The 23832-nt window shown below is 39.4% G+C and overlaps 1 protein-coding gene across 1 annotated transcript; it reads left to right on the top strand.

The window, feature by feature from the left end:
* The first annotated feature begins 2389 nt into the window (after nucleotides 1–2389).
* On the top strand, nucleotides 2390–22265 carry NSUN3 (NOP2/Sun RNA methyltransferase 3). The gene is made up of 6 exons (XM_088534176.1): nucleotides 2390–2698; nucleotides 3377–3486; nucleotides 4990–5333; nucleotides 6453–6607; nucleotides 7105–7226; nucleotides 21816–22265. The coding sequence occupies exons 1-6, from the start codon at nucleotides 2390–2392 to the stop codon at nucleotides 22087–22089; spliced, it is 1314 nt and encodes a 437-aa protein (XP_088390302.1). The 3' UTR covers nucleotides 22090–22265.
* Nucleotides 22266–23832: the final 1567 nt, after the last annotated feature.

Here is a 23832-nt window from a genome sequence, read left to right as displayed (position 1 = left end):
CTGAAAAGCATAGAATAGAATCCTTATAGTTGGCTTTTTTTTTTTTTTTTTTACATATTTTGACAAAGAAAGAGACTAAGGAAAAAGAAGTCTCAGAATTTTGAAGTGTACTGATACACTTAATCTTTTTTAAAAAAATTATAATAGATTTTTGTAAACTTAAAATAAACTGACAGTCTTCCAACCATGTTTGTATTTGCTACTTAGTCATGTCTTCATCAGTGATCAAACTGCTTATGAGACAGGAGAATACAGCCTTAAGTAAGTTCACCAAAGTGCTACAACATGATAGCATTTGTTTGCGTGGTCTTCTAATCCTATGTATTTCTGATCCAAAACTGTATATGCTGCTTATTATTGGAAGTTGTCCATTATTTCAATTTTCATAAAACCTAGTAAGCTTCTGCAAAATCTGTCCTAATACTGCTTGCTTCTAAATTCCTATCTAATAACAGACTCAAGAGGCTGATGTACTCTTGGTGGTTTTTGTGAATATTGACTTATTTTTAGATATGCGAGCCATCCTACACCCTCTCAAAATACCAGGTTAACAGTAGGGTCTATGCAGTCTCCTTTCTTCTGCTTTCCTGAATGCAAAAACATGCCTAGTAATCATAAGTTTGAAAGAAGGTAAGTTAGGTTATGGATTAAAGTTGCAGAGGTGAAGTACTATTGGATTTTGTGGTTTGTTGTTTTACAGGATGTCCAGGCATGCACATGGTCACTTACTGTGGCAAGTATTGTTTCTTAATGGCATTTCTGAATGCTTTTTTTCTTGAAAGGAGCAGTAGACTGCCATTCAAAAAGTGCTGAATTTAATTCCAACCCAAGTCAATCTAGCTCTTGAACTTCAGCACCCAGTAGAGATAATGCTCTTGCTGCATTTTTGCTGCTTAGTGCTGTCTTATTTATTGTGCTGGTTGGTCGTGTGTGTTTAGTGCTGTTTGTTGGTCATGCGGTGTTGCTATTAAACAACCTTAAGTCCGTTCTTTGCTTCCTAAATGTGTGTTGCAAAACTGTTTTTGCCACAGTAAGCAACACCAGCAGCACCACTTACTGCTGGAAGATTGGCCTATAATTAGGGCAAGGTGATTTTTTCAGCATATTTATGTTTGCTTTAGTGGTCAAGTAAAGTAATTATTGCATGTATTTTGTTGTATATATTATTGTGTCCATTGTGTATATTATTGGTCTTTCTTTGCAGAGTTACAACCTCAGAGAACTCAGCCCTGTAGTTTGAACAACAATTCTGCACCATATCTGGAGCATTTTAAAAACCCTTTCTGGTGTCTTCACATTTGACATAAAGGAGGTACATATTGCTTACTGGCTCTTTCTCTGGATCCATCTTGAAACAATTTAAATAAGCTTTCAGGTTTGACGATGGTAATTTAAATAAATGTTCTTTGTATTTATTAGTAGCTGCTGTAACGCAAATATTTATTTACCTGATAACACCATTGCCTTTGCCCTGCTTTGCCTTTTGGATTCTAGAGGCTATTTGAGTTTGCAGAGGCAGTTTGTGTAGCTAGTCAGAGAAAATTGCCTTAAAAGAACTTGAGGTTTTTTTTTTTTTTTTTTTGGTCAAATATCACCACAAAGTGCTTGAAGAGGGACTGTCCAGCATTTTTGCAACCTCATGCCGAACTAGACACGGGGGATCAACTAGAGTGGTGGCCCTAGCGGGTGCTGTACCCACACAACAGCCCTGGCTTAGCTGACAGTCTGCGCAGAGAAGGTTGATGTAAACCTTTCGTGATTTTTTACCTACATCAACAGCAGGCTAAACCTACAGGCGATCTCAGCTGTCGCACAGAGCAGGTTGCTAAAAGAGTGAATTGCAAAGTGCATCATTTTGGGCTGCCTGGCCCTTTGGAGTGGTAAAATAGGGCTAGAGTTTGTAGGGCAGCAGCGGGCTGAGCAGGCGCTGGGACGAGGATTGTTTTTACGAGTTGATCAACACGGAGGCCAGCGCTTTCCTAAGCCCGGTTTGCCTCCTGGAAAGCGGGCACGGGAGAATAAGGCGGCAACGGAAATAGAAGAACCGCCAGCGCTCTCGGCGCGCCCTTAGCGCCGCGCAGGGCGCGAGGCGGGGCCGGCCGGGCCGCGCTCCCTGCGTGCCGGGGGCTCCCCGCGTGCCGGGGGCGCCCCGCGCCGCGGCCATGCGGCTGCCGCGCCCCGCCGCGCTGCTGCGGCCGCCGCCATGCCCCGCCGGCGCCCAGCCGGGACCGCCGCCGCGGCGCGGGGCCGCCCGGGCGCCGCCGCAGCAGGTGAGGAGGAGCCGGGGGCAGCGCCGCGCTCGCGCGGGGCAGGCGGCGCGCCGGCCGCTCCATCATGGCGGCGGCGCCCCGCCCCGCGCGCGGCCGGCCGTTAACGGCGGCGGGCGGCCATGGCGCTCGGCGGCGCCGCCGCCCTGCCGAGAGCTGCTTTACGCGCTTGCGAGTTGAGCGCGGCCGCCGGCTCTCTGCGAGCTGCCGCAGCACGAGTAGCGCCGGCATCCGCGTGCGTTCGGCAGAGCTCCGCCCGGAGCAAGCCCGGCGGCTGCCCCCGCGCCCTGACACCGTCAGTGGTGTTAGAGCGGGCGGTCTGGCCCGCTTGTGGCCACGCGTGCTCGTTTCAGCGGTGTCTGTACAACACTGCTCACCTCTCGCACTTAATAAATGAAAAGCAAAACAACAACAATAAAAAAACAGTAGAAGTAACTGCAAGATTAGTGTTACTTCGGTGGGGGAAGGTTGCATACCTTTAGGGAGGAAAAAAAAAAAGTTTTAGGTTTTTCCCTTAAAGTTTTCCATTTGAAGACCATGAATATGTTTAGAGACCAAAAATTACTTCCCCCTACCTCCCCTGAAATGCAACCTGAGATATTCTTAGGCTAAAGAAACAGCAAACTAGAAAGTATCACTGAATTGTGTTTCTGTTTTTCCTGGCATAAACTAGTTACTGCAATGTTTTGTGGATGTACTCCAGCACACTTGTGCAGTGATTCAAACGAATCTATTTTGGTTAAATGTACTAAGAGGTAGGTCTTGGCAGAAGTGATTGTGTTTCTAGAAAACAGTCTCTAATTGTGCTTTTTTTTTTTTTTTTTTTTTTGGCTACTGATATATCAGAGCCCCAGGAACTACTATCTTATCTTAGTGGGTGTGCAAAAGGAATATTAACGGCAAGTTTTGAATCACCTCCTCATGAGTAGGGAAGAAGAGACTGTACTAACCTAACTTGCTTTCTCTGACATTTTTGTTACTATTTTTGATTGCATCTGTTATATGACCATGATACTTGGATAATTTTATTTTTACTTAATTTAGGTTGATAAACTGTGTTTTTAATAACTTATTTTTTCTCATTTCCTTTTTTTTTTTTTCTTCGGAAGCTGGAGAATAAAACAGAAGGGAAGCTTCAGAGGCAGATTTGTCAAGTTGTTTTGAACCACTTTGAGAAGCAGTACACAAAGGAACTGGGAGATGCATGGACCAGAGTCAGGTCTGTTTGTGCATGTGTGTGTGTGGAGTTGTTCTGTTTTTTTTGAACTGTCTCATAAAATTCTTGCAAGGAATCACGGAATGTAACAACTGGTTCAGCTATTTTTAGTTTAGAGTAGCAGTATGAAGTAGTAGAAGCCTGACTTTTTGTTCTTACTGTTTTTTCCCTTGATATACTTCTCTGGTGGTGTATAGTATTACGTTACCTGTATTTGTGAGCAGTGTAAAGAAAAAGAGGCTTACATCTTAGATGTTAACTGTTTTGTAAAATGGTGGTCGAAAAAGCGTATATGCGTAGTAAGAACTGTTAGCATTTTTTCTGCAGCTTAGTAGTATGTTAAGAAACTAAGACAAAACTGTTAGGAGTGAGGTATCTCCTCTGGCTTCTTTCATAAGAAGAAATTGAATTTTAATTGCTCTCTCCTGTACAGAAAGAGACATCATTTAATTCGGGCCTTGGTCACACAGCAATTAAAAAAATGGCTGTGGCAAGAGGGGTGACTTTCTCTCCCGCTAGCTCATAGGTTATTGCTCATAGGAAAGCCAGCAGATGAGCCCTTCAGGAGAAATTCACTGCTTTAGTTTGAAAGGAAAAATAACATACATGATCAACCTAAGTAACCATATGGTTATTCTGAGTGCCCTCTTTGGTTTAGCATGTTTGAATTAAAAAGTAGTTTAAAATAAATATTCCTATATAAAAAAATAGCCCTTTAGAAGCATGACATTTGCTTAACTGAATACATTTTTTTTAACTGAAAATAAATTAAAAAGTAAAAAGTATATTAAAAGCTATTTTGGATTTCATCAATGCCATTTTTTCCTTAAAGACAGTCAATACTATAGTCAATACTGTCTTTAGAATTGAAATGTGAAAAAATACAGAGAGTAATTAAAATGGGAAATGGGGAATATTCACAAAACAAAGATCTATAAAAAACAAACTGGAATGTAAACAGACTTGTTTGTGCCGTATAAACACTGATTTTTGATTGCCTTCTGGGAATATCTGTTGTCCTAATTCTTCCTGACCCAAGAATTACAGAATACAAATGGGAATTTAGAAAAGAATAGTCATAGAAGGTGTATTTTAGATAGGCACTTATACAAAGATGGCTGAAATGACCTTTACAAAGCCAAAGTGAATTTTGTTTCTGTTGCGATTTTTGACAACTAATATGACAGTTGTTTCTGGCTCCTAGCAAAATCCTTTGTAGTTATAGCATTGAACTTCATAATGTATAGGTTCCACACATTTTATTAGGAAAAACAAATAATATTCTCTTTTAGGAGACAATGTTTTGAAAAGAAACAATTATAGAAAGTAGTAAGTTGATTTCCTAAGAAATATATAATCAAAATGATATAATTCTGTTCTGATCTCAGCAAAATCATGCCATGATGAAATATTTGCTCATATGTAAGGAAAGACTTCCTGCATTGTGGCAATATAATTTCATCTGTCAAGCTATTAAATAGCTTTTCCTTTCTTTTTGCAATCCAGGGATGTACTCGCACAACCCCTGTGCTGGCAGTACGCTGTTCTTCTTAACAAATTCAGCTGGTCCTTGGAGCTGGAGAACACTTTGTGTTTGAAGGGGTATCATCCTCTCTTTCAAGAAACTTTGCCATATCTGCCGAGATCATTGAAGTGTTACATCAGTAGGACTCCTGGGAGATTCCCAGCACAGAAGCACCAGCCTGGTAAACTCAAAGACTATTACCTGCTGAATGCAGCCTCGCTCTTGCCGGTGCTGGCGTTGGAGGTGAAAGATGGGGAAGAGGTTCTGGATGTATGTGCTGCCCCAGGGGGTAAATCAGTAGCCATACTGCAGTGTGCCTATCCAGGTAACATATTGAGTTGTTACTAGGTGTTAGACCCAGTCCCAGGCTTAATCTGTCTGCGTTTAGTCGTGTTTGCATTCTGTACAAGATTTGAATTAAAAAGAAAAAACAACTTGTGCTCTAAGTAGTGTGATATTGTTTGGTAGGGTTTTTTTGTGGCATCTGTTTACCTAAAAGTGAAAGAAAAATGCTGTAGTTGTTCAGATACAGATTATTGCAGATTGACAGATAAAAGGAGAGTAGCCCTACGTTTTTCTTTACTGGTTTGTTTATTGTTATTTCTTGTGATATTACTTAAAATAATTTTTAGGCTTCTTGGCACAGGGAGGTAAGTATTCTGCAATTTTAAAATATTTGGGTGTTTTCTCCTTTCCTTTGCTGCCTGCCTGGCCAGTGCTATACAAATAGTGTAAGTAAACTTGAAGTATACGCATGTCAAATGGGATATAAAAGATTAAATGTGTAAGAGCTAAACACAGGAAGAAAGCTTACGAGGATCAGTTGGTCTGTATCAACATTTACGATGTTCTGTGTCTCAATCCACCTAGACATTGCACGAGTACACTAAGGGGGTCACAGCACACAAGGCGGCAGCTGAAAGCCACAGCTCAGTCCTTCCAGGCCAGGGAGTTCAAATAATGTGTGCTTGCATGCAGCTACTCTGTTAAACATCGTTAAGCGTAAGTGCAACCAAAATTTTGTTAAAACACTTCTGGTTTAAATTTCAAACAAATAAGGAGTTGTATTGGTGGGCTTAGGACACACAAACTAAATTTTTATTAAATAAAAAAGGCAACTAATTAAAGGTAAAAATTCTATAGACAGTGGTGGAAGGAAGCAAGAAATGCTCTTACCTACAATGTGGATTATGTTTAAAGTTTATTTTACTTTGGAAGTCTATTGCTGCCCTAAAATGTTAGTGGGTTGTTCAGTAGGAATGTGTCGAGATTTACTTAGGCTTGTAAATATCCAGCAGTGTTGTAATATGTATAAGAACCTAAGAACATAGTGTGTCGACTCTGTGGCAGTCCTGGAAAAATAGTAAAACTTTTGAAATTGTTTTAATTCCTTATATTTGTATAAATCCCAGAGAATGTTTACTTCAGTTTTTAATTTCTTAAGGTCAGTTTCACTGTAACGAGTATGATGATTTGAGATCAAGACGGTTGAAACAGACACTAGAATCCTTCATTCCAGCCCCTTTGATCAACTCGGTAACTGTTTCTAAACTGGACGGCAGACAGATCGGAGATCTCCATCCGGAATTATATGACAAGGTAACGTTATTGCATATTAGCAAATAATGTTTCTTTTTCTTCATATGTTATTCTCTTCTTTTTTCAAGACCCAGTAGAAATATCTGGCTTATCAGGGAAACAGAGTCACAAACAGGCTCTGCAGAGCCTCAGCGACAACTGTATGAAGCTTATTGTGCATTTGTTCATGTGCTAGATGAAGGTGACTGTTTAAACTTGGTAATGAATTCTGAAGACCTTATCACTCTTCTTCGCATGATACATAATTAGGAAGGGGGACAAAGCAAGCGTGAGTGTTGTGCAGGTGGAAGGTGCTTGTGGAGTAGTAATTTGTTTCTTTTTTGCTTTTTCCTACGAGAACATTTCAAAATAATAAGTTTTTTTTGCCTTTACCCTTTAGAATAGAAAGGATATTCTAAATGTTTTCAAAAATGAATTGAGTAGATTTTGGCACACAGTATTCAGAAAGTGAATATTTTTATTTTTAATGATCTTGTTTGCTCATATTGATTTTATAGATATTGGTGGATGCTCCGTGTTCAAATGATAGAAGCTGGTTATTCTCTTCTGATGTTCGTCAAGCTACACTTAGGCTAATGCAAAGGAAGGAGTTATCTTCCCTCCAATTACAGCTGCTAAGGTGAGAAGTGCAGAGAAGAGCTACTAAGGAAGCTTCTTCTAGTTAATGAAAATGATATGGGGACAAGGTTTGTCAGGTTTATTATCAAAATCCAAGTTTTACCCAATGGAAAGAGTAAGTGAATAGCTTGTTGCAATTGCTGTTTAGATAGGAGTTAATCTAAGGTAATTTGAATATGGAAATTTTCAGGGAAGGGAGTAATTATCCTTTAGAACAAGAGGAAATAGTCTCAAGTTGTGCCAGGGGAGGTTTGGGTTAGATATCAGGAAGAATTTCACATGGAAAGAGTGGTGAAGCATTGGAACAGGCTGCCCAGGGAAGTGGTGGAGTCACCATCTGGCAGTGCTCAGGAAACGTGTAGATGAGGCACTTAGGGACGTGGTTTAGCAGGCACAGTGGTGAGGGGCCTACGGTTGGACTCGGTGATCTCAAAGGTCTTTTCCAACCATGATTCTGTGATGCTAGGATGATGCTAAGGTACTGCTCTGCAGTCTTGTTTATGCACTTTTTAACATAAAAGTCCACTTACAGATGTTTCGAAACAACCTAGTATCTTATCAAAATATTTTCTGTGGACACAGATAAAATGGTTCCAGAAATATTCCCCAGTTGAAACAAACACATATACAGAATTTTTAACAGCATCTTTTCTTTAAGCATCTGAAAAAGTAGCTAAGCTGGCCATTTTTTAAATGCATTTCTCTTTTTGTACCATTTCTTCAACAGAATTACCAAATACGGTTCTTTACAGTCTATTTGATCACGAAACTGTCAGTACTACTTACCAGCTGGTCATTAGAAAATGCTCTTCAGAATTTGTTTTCTGGCCTATTTATCTGAATAATTAGAATCTACCGTTGCACGTTCTTAACTGATAGGATTTAACACCCATTTTGGTGTTTACAGCAAGAAAGACTACTTGTTTGTAATTGATAGCTTATTACAGTCTTCCAGACTGGAGGGCTTTTTTTGCTTTTCAAGAAATTCCATCCAATAATTCAATTCAAAGTTTTAATCCATTATACAGTTGTATACATTATATTTGATAATGTATTACAATGATGCCAGGCATAGACTAGCACTTGCGAAACATTTGAACCAGTTTCTTTCCTACGTGAAAAACTATGGCTTCTCCTTAATCCTTTGTATACTTGAGTATTTTTTTGTAAAGTTAACAGTCATACTTGAAATTACTGTCTTTCAAGTTTTGCATTCAGTCTCTTGAGGATTCATGTTTTCTACTTGCTAATAACTTTCAGCTTGAAAATGAGTAAAATATTGCCTATAATTGACTTCTTTAAAAAGAAATCACAGAATGAACTAATAATAATAATAGTATACTATTACATGCAAATTACATGCAAAGGTTAAAATGTTTTAGGAGTTAGATTAAAGCGGAATTTGACGTTTTCTTCCCCAAAAAAGTTTCTGTAGCCATTATAATGCCATATAGGTATTGATAAAATAATAAACTTCTAAGTGCCGCACAGTGATTTACCTTGGAAGTACCCATCTGTCAAAGCAAATTGTGAGAAAAAATAATATTATTTCAACAACAACAACAAAAAAGCTTTTATGGGAAGTTCCCATTGCAGCAGCTCAAGATAGCTTTGCAAGACTTGAGTGAAAAAAGGCAGAAGCCTGTGATTTATAACAGAAATATGAGTGTCTTATTGTGGTAATGCATCATGTCACCCATTCCCTTTGAAGAAATCAATCACATTTAAAACACTGACCTCTTTCAGTTTTCTCTTTTCAATATTTGTCATATAAAATCCAATTTGTGAACCTCTAACAAAAGAAAGCATATATCATGCAGTGAAATTTTGAAAATTTACATAAATCACTGCAGGTTATAATCCTGAAGAACTGTTGACAGCAGGACCCTTGTTTTAAAAGAGGAAACATTCCTGTTGCCTCAAATCATATTTAATTTGATTGGTCCTAAATCTAGAAGAGAACTTTACTTCTGTTGGAAGTATGGCAATAACACAGAATGTTTTTTGATATGTAACTTGAAGTAAAAAGATGCTAATTTCCTTTTCTGGCACCATGGGCCTAAGTAGTTACGTAGATTCAGCAGTCTATTGTTATATGCATGGGACCTTTGTTTAGAGTTTCTGGAGCCTATAAAAATGAATAGTTAGATTCAAGATGTAAAGATGTTAAGATTTATCCTGTAAAATATTTGCATGTACTTAGTAAATGGTATAACTGCACTGCACATTTATTGCACTTGTTGTCTGATCACATTAGAATGAATTCACAGTACCAGATCCTTCACAATACCAGGCCCAGATCCTTTATATAAGTGAAAAAAGAGCAATGATGAAATCATTTTTATGGCCAGTGTTCAAAATTATAAATAAAAGACTGTGTTTGAGTCTTGGCTCTGGTACTTTGATAGTATTTGCTAAGGTTAAACCAATGCACTAATCCAGCTACGCTGCATTTTTTTTGAGTCAGTGTATGCACGGTTGACCCTGATATATCTGTTTAGATTATCTTGTGCTTAATCCTCATGGACATTTTTCTCCTCGGTTCCCATACCTATTTTATAAGTATAAATCTGTATCTCAGAAAATTTGCTAAAATTAATGTAATAAATATTGTGTCATTTGAAAATGAAGCTTAAAGTATAAGGGCAAAGCATTAGTGTAGCTGTAGTACATAAGTATTCAAAGAGAGAGTGCACACAAAAGAGGAAAATGGAAAAGGGGAGTTTTGTTTTCATTTCTGTCAAGTGACTTTCAGCCCCAAATTTGGATTCCCACCTTTTCTTTTTGGTTATGGAAATGTTTCACTGGTAATTTGCCCGTCTTCTTGCATTTTTTTAAGCAGATCAGCTTTCAGAGGGAAGCTGGGGAAACCATGGAAGAAGACAGGGAAGAAAAAGTATTTTTGCATGGCGGTGTGTTTTATTAAATAGAAGCTTCAAAGAAAGTGGATTTGAAAGAAGTGCTGGAACTATTTCAACTATCTTGCTACTCCAGTGTGAATAAAATTTTAAATGTAAATAAGTAGCATAAATACTGTAAAGCAAATTATAAGCAGTGAGGGCACCACTGATTTGAAGGAAATGGAGATTATAATGATTGTTAATGTCATACCCAAAGCATCGCTGCTGGGTGCTATAATACAAGAGCACACTGCAAATCTTGTTATTATTTGGAGTGTTCATGCAGAAAACAAATTGCAAAGTAAGTGAGGAATGGTCATTTCCTGTTACCAAGTGCTGGCACAGAATGCAGCGATACTAATAAATGAATTTATCAATGGTATCAATTCTCAGACAAAAAAATAAACTTACAGTTAAGTTTGAGTGCATAATAATTTAATGGGAAATCTCTTATGGACGTTGTAAGAATTCCCAGACCAGTTACTGGAGCTGAAAGACACAGAGTTAGTGTTCAGCTTGGAGGGAAAAAAAATACAAGTTAGGAAAAGCAATGAAGGTATTCACGTAACCGTAACTCTTTTATATACAATATCTCACATTAATTAAACAGTTCTAATTGGTATGCAGTAGAGTTCTGGTCCAGAGGAGCTCAGGCTAACTTCTAAAGATGTGCTGTGTCTGACCTCCTCCTTCACTCCCTCCTGTCCTTGTCTTCCTGGGAGTTACTATAAGGCTAAGTCCTAGTTTTGAATAGGGTAAGGGGCTTTCAGGGGATTCTAGTTGCATGAGAAACATGAAGGATCCTGAATACACTGCACTTGTTTTTATTTTCTTACTTGATTTGTTTAGAGCTCTACATGTTCTCATTTTTCAGAACTCAGGGTTATAGTTGGCTTAAGAAAATAGGGAAGCACTTTATGCTTCCTGGTGAATGAAAAGTTTGAATCCCTGCATTGCTTCTGAATATGTAAGGAACTATGGCTGTCTATTTACATATTTAGCTTCTGTTATATCCCCTGGGCAACTGGAGTGCAATGCCAAGATATAATGAATAAGAACTTTGTTTTGCTTTGAATGTCAGTCATAAAATGGTATTTGAAATTGCTGATTCGTTCTTGCAAGAAAAGGTTACCATAAATTATTTTTATTTATTGCGGAAACATTTTTGGGGGAGCGGGAAAGGTTGTGCACACATTTTACTTGGAAGAAAAAAAATCAACTCAAATATTCTGAACTTAATTTTCTGAAATAATGGAAACTTACTCCATTAGTTGATGATAAGTGTAAGTAAGCAGGTGCGGTGCAAGTGCCTTTGTAAAGCTCCTGAGCCCTGTTTGTCTCCGTGCTTCAGTCCTTGGCATCACCAGAGCAGAGATTGCTGGTCGTGCAGACGTCTGGATGGGGCCCGCACACGTGGGAAGTGAGATGGACATTTTCCCTTGAGTCATTAGCGTTGGCGATCCTGGTTAATCTAACATACCACCAGAGCCTCATTATTTCCCTCAGCCCAAACCTCTGAAAATCTTTCTTGTTTGGAGTAAATGTTTAAAATTATTGGGAAAGTATAACAAAGATTAAGTTACAAAATACTCTGTTTTACATGATACATAAAGATTAGGGAACATGGTCTTGTAGAGTAATTCACTTTTTTTTTTCCCTAAAAGAACATCTTTTTCTTGTGACACATACTTAATACTGTAGCCAATTCAGTAATTCACTGAATTACTGACAACAACAAAAAAAGATGTTCTTTCCTCATATACTCACAGTCTCTTTTATATTTTCATTGAAATGTATTTTTTGGGATATATATAGAAATGTAATTACAAAGTTGCTTCTACTTTTTGTTCAGCATGCTGTTAATTTTTTTTGTTTGTTTTAACACAGAGGCAAAAGTTGTTCTCTATGCGTAGGCAGAATACCACTGTTTCATTAGGAACATGAATGTATCACCTAGTAATACAGTAGAAGGGGTTTAATTTATTTCTTGCATTAGAATTCTCCCTTCTTTAATTATGCTGCACACTTACACAGCTAAGTGTAGGTAGCCTTAATTTAGACGCATTGTTGTGGTGTACGCATGGAGTAGTAATAGATATCTCATACTGTAATTTTGTTGCTGCATATAGCCATACATAATTTTTCCTGTGTGTGGTTTTGGCTGCTGCTGGGTTTGGTGTTTTGAAAGATGAATGTTGATCTCCTATTCCAACCTCTGCTAGCCTGATCAGCGGACTCCTTTCATGTAAGACATTCCTTGCAGTTAGTTACCTCCCTTTTATCAGGTGAGCATAGTGTTCCTGGCTCAAGAAAATCTGTAGGAGATATCCTGCCTTTAAATAAATAGAACAGTTTCACACATGTACCCAGTTCGTCCAGGTTTTGTCAGCAGTTGATGTCAGTGGCCTTTACCTCAAACAGTAGTGACACAGAGCTGCCACCTGCCTTCTTGTCGCTGTAACCCCCATAGGCCACAATTAGGAGCAGGGAGATGGCATCCGTGTCAGGAGGACATCGACACCGCTGTGCTTCCACGCTAAGGCTCTCAATGAGCACTCCTCGGCTGCAGATACTTGTTAGTAATTTCCCCTTTCTCTCTCCTTCCCTCCCCCAAATACTTTAAAAAGTGCAAGAAAAATGTTGGCATAAATCAATGGCTGGTGAAGAAAAATCTGTATTGATTAAGACAGAGAGCCTTTTTGGCACACAGGCATGTAATGAAGTAAAAAGGAAAATACTCTCAATCAGCTAGTTGTACTGTGGAGGTAAAGTGAGTCTACTTTTGTTTGTGCTTTGTTACTGATGAAGAAAATTCAGTCCGAATACTCACAGCAAAGGCAGGAAAGGCCTGCAATGAAGATTTTTTTTTTCACTTGCCATCCTGGAGGATGCTTGAGTTTTTAGTGTCTGGTGTTAGGAGGACAGGGGAAAGGAGAAATAGTTGTCCCTTCAGATATTTTGCACCTCGCATTTCCATCTCTAAGTCTGGGGGACTCGTAGAAAGGAGCTCCAAGGGGTCTCGTTCAGGGACCCTTTGAAACAAGACAGGGGAGTTTGGAGCTGCGGTAGCAGAAGGGGAGAGGTAGCTTGAGGAAGGAAGTACATCCCTATGTGGAGAAGAGGTGTGGAGGGAAGGGGGGAGAATTGTGATGAGGATTACTTCTCTGCATCTTTAACTCTTTCCCCCGATTTTTTTCCTCTTGTTCTGCTGTTGTGCACCATTTAATCTATTCACTATTTGTAGTCACCCAGTCCATTAGTTCCACTATGAGCTCGTTGGAACAGCAACTGTTGAACTAACATTTTTTTTGTGTGTGAATTCCTTTTTTAATCACTTTCCACCTGGAAAAGCTGGTGGTTATATAGTGTGCTTGTTCAGGGTGTCTTGCCAGGCAAAATGTTTTCCACCCTTCATGTTTAATTGTCCCTCAGGATAAAAATGATTAGCTAGCCACTGGCTAGATAGTGTACAGTTAGTTTTCATTTGAATTTAATGTGCTGAAACATGCCATGTTTGTTCTGTATCGTTCCCCAAACCACTACTGATGGCAGTGCTGGCCATATGGGTCTTTCTGTTTTCTGGAGAGGCTTTACTAATAGAAAAGAAGTAAAAGATTCTTTGCCAAGAGCATGATGTTTGTGACTAGGGGAAGAAGAACCCCATGTCTGGTTCCTACTCTAAGAAACAACTACTTATTTTATACCAAAAAAAAAAAAAAAAAGTTGTTAACTAAAACAGTGAAATAGTCCTTGGAACAGGAACTGCAGTGGAGGACTGTTATTCTTCCAAGTACCCACCCCAGCAAGCTCACTTGGGAAACAGGCTGCCTTTTCTCTTTATGCATTTCAGTAGTAGGTGTACCTTCACCTTCTTTCTGTAAGTAGGATTTTAGCAGAGAAATGGGGAGTGCCTTTATTTGAGAATAGACTCCAGTTACAGCTCAGCTGTTTTCTGGGCTGCTGGTTGGTTTGAATCTCCTTACAGAGAGCAGAAAGAGCGAGCGCTGTTGTGGCCTCACCTGTTCTATGTCAGAGATATTTCAAGATAAGTAGGCTCTGGTTTTAACTACTTTCGGATTTTAAGCCTTTGATAGTGCCCTGTGAGAAACTTAGGAATCAAGTCCCCACTGACAGGTGGCAGGATGAAGCTTATGGAATTAATAAATGAGTAAATGAACAAAATACAGAATAGCTAAGTAGTTGTTTGGGGATCACTTTAAGCATGAGATGCAGATGTTGCTTTAATTCTACCTATAGTCTTTTTTGTGTTTATGTGTGCATCATAGCCTCTAGTGAAAAACACTGAGGCTGTAGTGGGCTTCAGTGGGCTATGAACATGTTAATTATCAGAGTAAACTGTGACTAGAGCAAAATAGGTGGGGTTTACTCTTTACCTCTCTTTTTGCGTGGCTGTATTTTACATCTATTTGTAATTAGTTTTACACGTTTTTATATGCTTAAAGCAAAACCTTTAAGACGCAGACTGTGTGACTAATATGTCTGTACTCTCTTAAGAGGAAAAAGAAATGCCTGATGTCTTCAGTCAGTAGGAAGAATAGGATGTAAGATAAAAGGAAGCATGTTTTGACATGTTCTACTTCTTGAATGGCTTGTAAATGGGTTGATAATTTTATTCTGACCAGACATTAAGTAGGTTACTGAAAAGAAATACTTTCCAGTTGCCAAAAGATGGCACTGTTGAAGTTTTGCATTGTTTCAAACTTGCCCTAAAACCTGTTTAATCTTTCACTTAAATATGGAAAATGGTTAAATGAGCAATTGTGACCCTTTGAGTGGCATGCAGAACATACACCCAAGCATGGGAGGAGTGGGCTGGACTTGCAGATGCTTCCTGTAATAAGAAATAATGTACCATAATGTTTTTATATCCATTTATTATATGCCTATTTTTAAAAGAGTGGTTCATCAAGACTTGAAATCATTAAAAACTAACAAAATGGCAACCTATTGTGTTGTTTAATTTTCTTTCAGGGTGAAAAATTCCCTTTGGGGATTCTAGATACCTGCGTTTTAGTTACTTAGGAAATTGTGTCAGTTCAAGTCATCATGTGGCTCTGGAGAGGTCTTTTTTGTTAAGGTGCTAAATAATCCTATTCTTCTGTTTTATCTGGTTTATTTTTAGCGTCTTATTCCTGCACTGTTAGATTTAAAGTCAGTCCTGAGGGGAAAAAAAAAAGTGTTTTTAAAATAATATACTGCTTTAAAAAATCTTCTTTAGTATTCTTGCAGTTTGCGGAGTTAGATTATGTTAATACATCTTTTGTGCCTCTGACTCTTTTCCCCCATCTGCTGATGTGGGGACCAAACTCTGTGAGCCTACTTAGCCCCCCACCTCAGTATCACCCTGCATCTTTCAGCCCAGCACAACTTCATTTGAATTTTGCAGCTGAGTGCTGAAGGTTTCTCAAAAGCTAAGAACCGCTTAATCAGGGATGGTGATATGGTGACATTGAAAACAGCTACAGAAGCAGCTGTTGCTGAACTTGGCAAGATGGGTAGATACATTGATTAACCTTGCAGTGTAAAGTAAATCTCTTGTAGATACTTCGATCTGTGACTTTGGTTCAAAGTTAAGGTAGTTGGCGGTGAGTGACCTGACCTTTTAGGGTCATGGTCCAGTGAAAATTCCCAAGCTAAGTAGTCTTAGAGTTGGTTTGTTTCTCAAGAGAGGTTTTAAGGATTTTGCTGAGAAGATTATGATGGTCTTTCTTCTAAATCACTGCACCACCCTTCTGTTGTAGGAGCAAAATGCATTTTAAGGCATTGGTATGTTGTCTTGAACAGTTGTTACTTCACATATGTTAAAGAAAAGACACTCTTCTAGGCATCTTGCTTTTTAACCCTGTAGCTGTATCTACCTGCTTAGTATTTATCTTTTCCACTTTAACCTAGTAAAACTATTTTCTCACTTCCTTGTTTAAATTTTCATGTAGTATCTGTTACACCTAAGAAAGTAGTTGTCGTTGCCAACGTGTGTGTAAAGTTATCAGCTATCCTACAAGTTAGTTACTGCTTTGGGATTCTGCTGGAGGGAGGGATCTTGATTGTCACGCAAATGTATTTCAACATGTACAAGCCAACTGGCTGCTCTCTCATAATTTCGCATTCCTATTTACATGGAAAAGGTGTAGAAGGAGGGGGAAATTATGTGAAAATATGCAAAGTAGGTGGTTTCTTTTGTGCTGTGAAGATTAGTCTATCTGTATCACAGAGTATTTATGCTTCATCTCTGTTCTCCTTGAGTTCTAATGCAAAAGCTAAAAAACAAGTTACTGTTAAGAAGAGAAAAAATGCTTTGTGAGTACCAGGGCTGACCGGGGTCGAAGGAGAGGAGTATTCAGGGTACAGTTCTCTTGCTGACTTGCTGTTCAGCTTTGGGAGAGGTGGTTTCTGGATCTTCCTGCCTCTCCTGGTTCCTTCTATATGAAAAGGGAAGGTTTTTTTTTCAAGGAATGGACTGTCTTGCACTGTACTTAGGTACTTTAATCTTAAGTGAGGCTTCCAGGGACTATTGTAGTACAAATGGGAAGGTAAGTGTTTCTTAGAAGGAGTAACTAAACTTGAGCTTCTGCCAACAGTTTCTTCCTCCTTCTCTCCTTGTTTCCCCCAATAGCAGAAACAGTCATGGCGGTGGCATTACCCTGAAACTTGGTGTTCCCTTCAGTATTGCTGATAGGGTTATAAAGGTTAAAAAGTAGTTATTCTCTTTATGTGTTAGTGTTCAGGTGTGTAATCCTCTTGGTGTTTGAATGAAGGACTGCCTACTGATGAGCTGCAGTGACAAATAGTTCAGGCTGTGGTTTTGTTGTCTTGCTTCAGGATACTCTTTGTGGTATTTAATGATCTTTGTGTTGTTTAGTTTGTGTTGTTTAAACGAGCTACAGAATTTTCATGGTTGTGCCATTTCTCAATAGAAAACAGAAACACATAAGTGCCCACTTTAACTGGGCAGTGCTATCCTCTCCCAGCACTTACTGCAGTGGCATCAATATTAGTCAAAAATTTTAAGAGACACTTTACTGCTCCATATTCTGGATTAGAAGATGGTGTTACAAATTAAGCCTTAACAAGCAAATTTTAAAAAGATAGTTTAAAAATGCTAGAATGCAAACAAAGGAAGCAGGTAGTCAAAAGAGGCTTTTTAAAACTTCTCCTACTTGAGAGTGCAGCTAACAGATGCAGTGAACAGATGCAGCAGTTTGTGCAGCAGTTTGCACAGAAGGGCGCAAGAAGGCACCTTCATTTCCAGTCCTAGTAGTGTCTGCTTCCTCGGACATGGTCGTCACGCCACAGGGCACACACCCCCGTAGCTTTTGGAGCTGCTGCATCAGCTGTGTCGGAGACTTCTACTCACATAGAGACCCTCTGGCAGCAGACACAGCTCTAGAGGTCTCAGGCTGCAGAGAGTGCTTGGGACCTCTCCGTGGTCCTGGGGTGTCAGTCAGCTCTCCTTCAGAAGGCTGCAGAGCATCCCAGATGATAAAGAAGAGATAGACAGGATATCCCTGTAGAGCATACAGCTCCAGGAGTCCCAACCTCCCACAGCAATAGAGATGTCACAGTGCTCTGTGTCATGCTAAGTGGCACATTATAACCTTGTAGAAGAAACCTCTAGAAATTATTCCCTTCTCATAGTAGGGGAAAGGCTCTTCTCCCCCTGAGACATGCAATTGAGGAAGAGGTTTAGCGCCCTCCAAGCTGAGGTGGACCTGGCATGGCTTCAGGGAAAGTGACTGGACTGACAGATCCTGTGCCTTGTAGGGACACCTTGAAGAAGCAGTGAGTAATTGTTGTGGGTGACTCCCCTCTTCAGGGAACAGAGACACCTATCTGCTGATCCGACCTCTTGTCTAGAGGGGTTTGTTGCCTGACAGGGGCTCAAATATGAGATGCCACAGAAAGACTGCCAGAGTCCACGCTTCAAACTTTTACCTTGTGCTGCTCTTCCATGTGGGCATTAATGTTACCAAGGGCAAACCAGAAAACAACAAACAGGATTTCAGATCTCAGGGGATAGTGGTCAGGGGTCTAGGAGCCCTGGTCATTTTCTTCTCATTCCTCATTCAATCCTGCCAATGAGGGGGAAGGATGTGAGAAGAGTGCCGAATAGAATAATTTGCCAAGTTAACAAGTGGCCGTGTCACTGGCATTGACAACTGGATTTTGGTTTCTACAAGCATGGGATCCTGTTTGAAGACAGAGAATTGATAGAGATGGAATCCACCAGCAGGTTGGCCAGTCTGGTAAGGAGAGCTTTAAACTAGGAAGGATGGGGGAAGGAGTCATTTATAAAAACAATGTAGTCAGCTCAAAAGTAGGTCAAGCTGAGATTGCCGTAGCAGGTGCATGGAGCTGGGGACATGCACACAGGACATGACTTTGAAGGATCCACTTTCACCCTTCCTGGGAAACCTTCATGCTCCATTACCTCTCTGGAGTGCCTGTGCAGCAGCACATGCATCGTGTATTGGGGGCTTGACCTGCTGGAGTGCAGCTCTGTGGAGAAGGCCCAGGGAGTCCTGGTGGACAACAAGTTAACTATGAGGCAGCACTGTGCGCTTGGGGCCAAGAAGGCCTGTAGTATCCTGGGGTACATTAGAAAGAAAGTTGCTAGCAGGTCACGGGAAGCGATCCTCACCATCTCCTCAGTCCTGGTGAGGCCACATCTAGAATATTGTGTGCAGTTCTGGGCTCCCCTGTACAAGAGGGACATGGAGTTACTGAAGAAAGTTCATCGGAGGGCTATGAAGATGATTAGGGTACTGGAGCATCTCTCATATGAAGAAAGGCTGAAAAAGCTGGTACTGTTTAGCCTAGAGAAGAGAAGACTGCGAGGGGATCTTATAAATACATATAAATATCTGAAGGGAGGATGTCAAGAGGATGGGGCCAGACTCTTTTCAGTGGTGTGTAATGACAGGACTAGAGGCAGTGGGCACAAACTGAAGCATGGGGAGTTCTGTCTGAACATGAGGAAAAACTCTTGCCTGTGAGGGTGGCAGAGCACTGGAACAGGCTGCCCAGAGAAGCAGTGCAGTCTCCTCTGCAGATACTCAAAACTCGCCTGGATGTGACCCTGTGCCACGTGCTCTAGGTGAACCCTGCTTAGGCAGAGAGGTTGGGCTAGGTTATCTTTGGAAGTTTCTTCTAACCCCAGCCATTCTGTGATTCAGTGATTTGTCATAAAACAGAGCACTATTGAACTTACTGAACCTCTTGCAAGTACCTTGTCAAAAATACAAACCTGTTCTGCTTACCAAATATATCTGGTCACGTTTTGATTGGTCACACAGACCAGACAGAAGCAATATAAATACTGCCATTTTAAATGGACAGCTGTAGTGAGAGCTGAACAAAGACAGACAACAGGTGGAGAGACATCAGAGACAACTTAGAGACTGATATTGGTGTCCGCCTAAGGAGTATACATGTATTGGAGGGGTAGGAGGAACACTGAAAATCTACTCAGAGTTCAGTGATTCAAATACATATTTGCAGATATTTGCAGAATTTTGGAAAAGTAAATCTGGAAGGGTCATCAGGAGGACATCTGCTCTGTTTTACTATTTCAAGCTGGCATGATATATATAATCTCTTACCAACACTTTTCTAAAACATTCTTAATTTTTTTTTTATAGATTCTCAGAACTTGGAGGCCCAAGATGAGCTTGCAGTTTTGGGATAGCTTTAGCTAGTTTTGGAAGTATCCTAGAATGATGTTCATTAAGCTCAGCTAAATTGAAAATATTCAGGCCACCTAAGTACTGTGTAACCTGTTCTTTACCTGTAAGTGGTTGAACTTGAGCTGCTCTCTCACTTATGCTAAATGTGCTAGCCATCTGCTCACTCTCCATCTTTTTAGTGAAGACTGACATAATAAAGACATTAACCACTGATTTTTTTTTTTTTTTTTTAGCATCTGTTGAGAGAGATCTGTTCACTTTCACTGTCTAAAGTTAGGCCAGTATAAAATGCAATAAATTATGTATTTACCTTGTTGAGTAACCTAACCAGCATCAATAGAAGAAATGAGAAAGGCATCTGTACACTGCCAGGAAAAGAAAAATTGAGTATAGTACACAGGAATTCTCACTTGCGAAGGTGAACACAATTGTATTATCTCTATTTGAAGCAATCATTTGTCCTGATGTTTTCTTAGTATTTTGTACAGAACTTTTTCAGAGTTTCTTCAGTCCTGCTTGAGATAAGGCTTTCTGTGTTTTTATTGATTCTTTTCCTGAAAATGCCCTATTCTGTTAAAAGGACTAGTCTTCTCCCTATTTTCTTTTTTTTTTCTCAAATGTTTTAATTCAGATACCACATTCAACAGTTTTCAGCTTGTCTCAGTGTTATTATTTTTTTCAATTAGGGTCTAATTCAGATTCACTGTATTTGGAGGCTGCTCATCCCCATCTGTTTTTATTTTATTATTATTATTTCGTGGTCTATCTTTTCAGGTTTTCCATGTAGATTTTTTGAGGTCAGTACAGTAGCATCAGTAATACCCCCAATCTACAATTATTCTGTGTATTTCCATACAGCAGGACTGTGTGTCTCCAAGAATCCATGCTTCCAGAATTTGACCTACCCTTCTGCAAAGGGCAAAATTCTCTGTGACCCACTTGCAGAGTGCCCTGAGCACTAGCCGTGGTGTCTCTGGAGTGTGCGTGAGCAACGGCAATCACCTGAAGAGATACTCGCAATGTTTTTAAACAAGAGAGATTTGGGTTTCATTTCGTTTTTTTTAACATGAACTTTTAGTACAGCTTCCTCTTTCAGTTATGCAGTGTTACCAGATGTGAGGAATGTGCTTCTGCGATACAAGAATTGAGGGTTTTCTTTTTCTCCTTACTCTTTTAATTTGCAATAACTGAATATGGATTGCAGATCTCATTTCCTTACTCTCACAGAGTACATTTTATCCCTGCGAAAAAGACCTTGGGGATCTGCTTTAATGGAAAGTAAACAGTTTATTTAAAATTAGATTTGGCAGGGGAGCTGAAAAGAACCTCTGACCCAAATTATCATGAAAGTTTCATGAAACTTAAAATCTTAAACTGCTATTTTGCCTTTGTTTAGTTAAAATTTATCTAAAGGTTAATAGGTGAAGGGCAGATAAATAGACAGTATGTTCTGCTAAATTATATTTCCTTAAGAAATCAGATAGAAAAGCGGTGGTGATTCAGTCAAGCCCTCAGTCCTGTTATCTGCTAAGTTGCAGATATTGCAGAAAAGTTTGTAAAATTACAGTCCTGTAATTAGACCAGGTTATTAGCATCACTGTAGGTTTGGATATTTTTTTCTGCAAGCAGAAAATACCTCTTAGCTTTTTTAACTAGCACTTTTGCTGTGCTCTCATCTGGTTTCTATATGCAGCTGCAGCATTTTCACAGTTGTGTAGCCTGTATGAGTGCTTGAAGCACATTCTGCAGCTCTGAATGGATTCTGCTTCCTACATGTCATTCTTTTATAAAAATACCCTCAGTGAACTGACAATACAAAAATAAATGAGAAAGCATATATATGTTTACTGAATTGTCAATTATATTCTTTGTTGAGTGTTTTATGAAGTTGTTCTTTTTTTTCTGTATGTTTATCTGGAATTGAAAGTCTTATTGCCTACCCCCATATATCTCACCTTCACTGAATATTTTCTTCGTTGTTTGCAGGTCTGCTGTTAAAGCGTTGCGTCCTGGTGGATCACTGGTCTATTCTACATGCACGCTCTCAAAGGCAGAAAACAGTGATGTAATAAATCTCATTCTAAACTCATGCAGTAATATTCTGCCTGTAGATATAAGCGATATGGGCAAAGCTGTTTCCCAGGAATTCACTCTCCTCAGTGGTACGCAACAGCATGAACTTCTGGTTCTCCCAGACAAGGGGAAAGCATGGGGTCCAATGTATGTAGCTAAATTAAAGAAAAAAATATCATCCGTATGATGCCTTCAGTTTATTTTAAAGAACATGTGATTAATTCATATTTTTTCTAATATATTGTGTGTATAGGAACTATTGTAGATAACCAAGTCAGCTGAATTTAGAACTTTGCAATTTTGTACCAGCTATTCTCAAATGAAAAGGAAGTTAAAAACTTGACTAAGCTTAGCTTAAAATCCAGAATTTGTCTTATAATGAATACTTGTGAAGTCCTTTTGAAACTGGGCAAGTGTTGTATGATTTTTACAGTGATGCTCCAAAATTGACTTTTAACCTGGAATAGTGGCTTGTGTTGTGGTTTTTGCAGTTTTGAAAAATTGCTCTTTTGGTATAGCTTATCTTTAAATAAATACTTCGAATGGTGTCTGCTTCTAAGGTTATGGAAATCCTGCTGTTATTCTCCAACATGTCTAGGAATGTGTTTTTCTGTATGAGCTGATTTGTATGCAGAGTCTGTCATCTGAAGTGCTGACTTATTCCGAGCAGTGGCAAAACAGGTTTCATATTTGCCAAGTTGTTTACTGGCAAGAACTGCCTTTCATTTGTGGTCATAAAGGTCAGCGGCTATACTGACACCAACTTTTTCTTATATTTTTATAATTTATCAAACTGTAAATTGAAAGAACAAATGATGTTGAAAAGCCCTTAAAACAATGCTTTAGATATATTTAGCTTGGATGTTCAGTTTGTGGCATAATGCAGCATATATCCAGGAGGCGATAAAGCACGTACTTGAAACAGAACCAGAATGATTAATAACTCCAGTAATGGCACAATGTTCAGAGAATTCTGTTACATAATTACAGTGATAATGAGCAAAACGGACAGTCTGGAGAAGCGGTTTATCCACTGAGTCATGATCTGGTGTGTCACATCTGTGGTGTGCAAGGAGAGTAAGTCCCACTGAGGATAGGAACTAAGGCTGTTCTCAAGCATCTTCAATTCTGCCCTATGGATATATATGGCTATGCTCATGCAAACGCACAGGCAAACTGAATGTTCATGTTTTGCCTGTAGATTGGGTGTAAAAACTTATGATTGAATTTTAAGTGTTAGGTTGTACATAAGTTTTAAAGAAACCCTTGCATCCCTCTCTCAGCATTGACAGCAGAGAGATGTCTTTTCCCTGTTCAAACTTTGCAGTAATTGTTTTAAGGACCCATATTTTGAAAGGATGGGGGTTTTTCTGATAGATGAGTTTTATGTATTGAAACGTGTGTGACTGTATAGGTTTTGTATTTCACATCCATTTTGTTTGCACATCTATATGTGTATTTAATCATAAGGTTTTTGAAGTCATAAACATCATTTGTTAATGCAGGTTTGATTTTTTTTTCTGAATATAAAAGGACATAAATATTGGAAAAATTACCAGGTAGGTCAACAAAAGTAGGATTTTGTTTTTGTCTAAGCACATCAGAAATGCAGTAGTTCTTCATGAGTCTCTTAAATTAAAATTCTTTTGTTGTAAACTCAAAAATGACTTGTTACAATTGTGACTAAAGTGCCTTTATTCCCACTGAAGAATTCAGTTGAGTTTTTGCTGCCTTTTTTTTTGCTCAGCTTGTTACGGTGATGAGCCTCAGCTGTGTGTTCACCTCAGTTCTCTGCCTGTGGATCTGTGGCAGTGAGGCAGCGAACACGTGTCCCCACGGCGGGTGTCAGGGTTGCTGTGAACGTCCCGTCCGTGGTGTCAAGAGCAGAGAGATGGCTGGGTTCAAAAGGACAACACCTGACCGAAAACCC

This window comes from Tinamus guttatus, unplaced genomic scaffold (genome assembly GCF_059628265.1).
Source record: "Tinamus guttatus ecotype Peru unplaced genomic scaffold, ASM5962826v1 Tinamus_guttatus_pri_ptg000035l, whole genome shotgun sequence".
Lineage (NCBI taxonomy): Eukaryota > Metazoa > Chordata > Aves > Tinamiformes > Tinamidae > Tinamus > Tinamus guttatus.
Note: the sequence above shows the minus strand (reverse complement) of the source record. Positions and strands in the feature narration are given on the sequence as shown.

Bases quoted from the DNA above. Each gene is read 5' to 3' on its own strand.
- NSUN3 (XM_088534176.1), top strand. From the start codon at position 2,390: ATGGCGCTCGGCGGCGCCGCCGCCCTGCCGAGAGCTGCTTTACGCGCT. The intron at 5,334-6,452 runs GTAACATATTGA...TAATTTCTTAAG, and splicing joins ACTGCAGTGTGCCTATCCAG to GTCAGTTTCACTGTAACGAG. The intron at 6,608-7,104 runs GTAACGTTATTG...TTGATTTTATAG, and splicing joins ATCCGGAATTATATGACAAG to ATATTGGTGGATGCTCCGTG.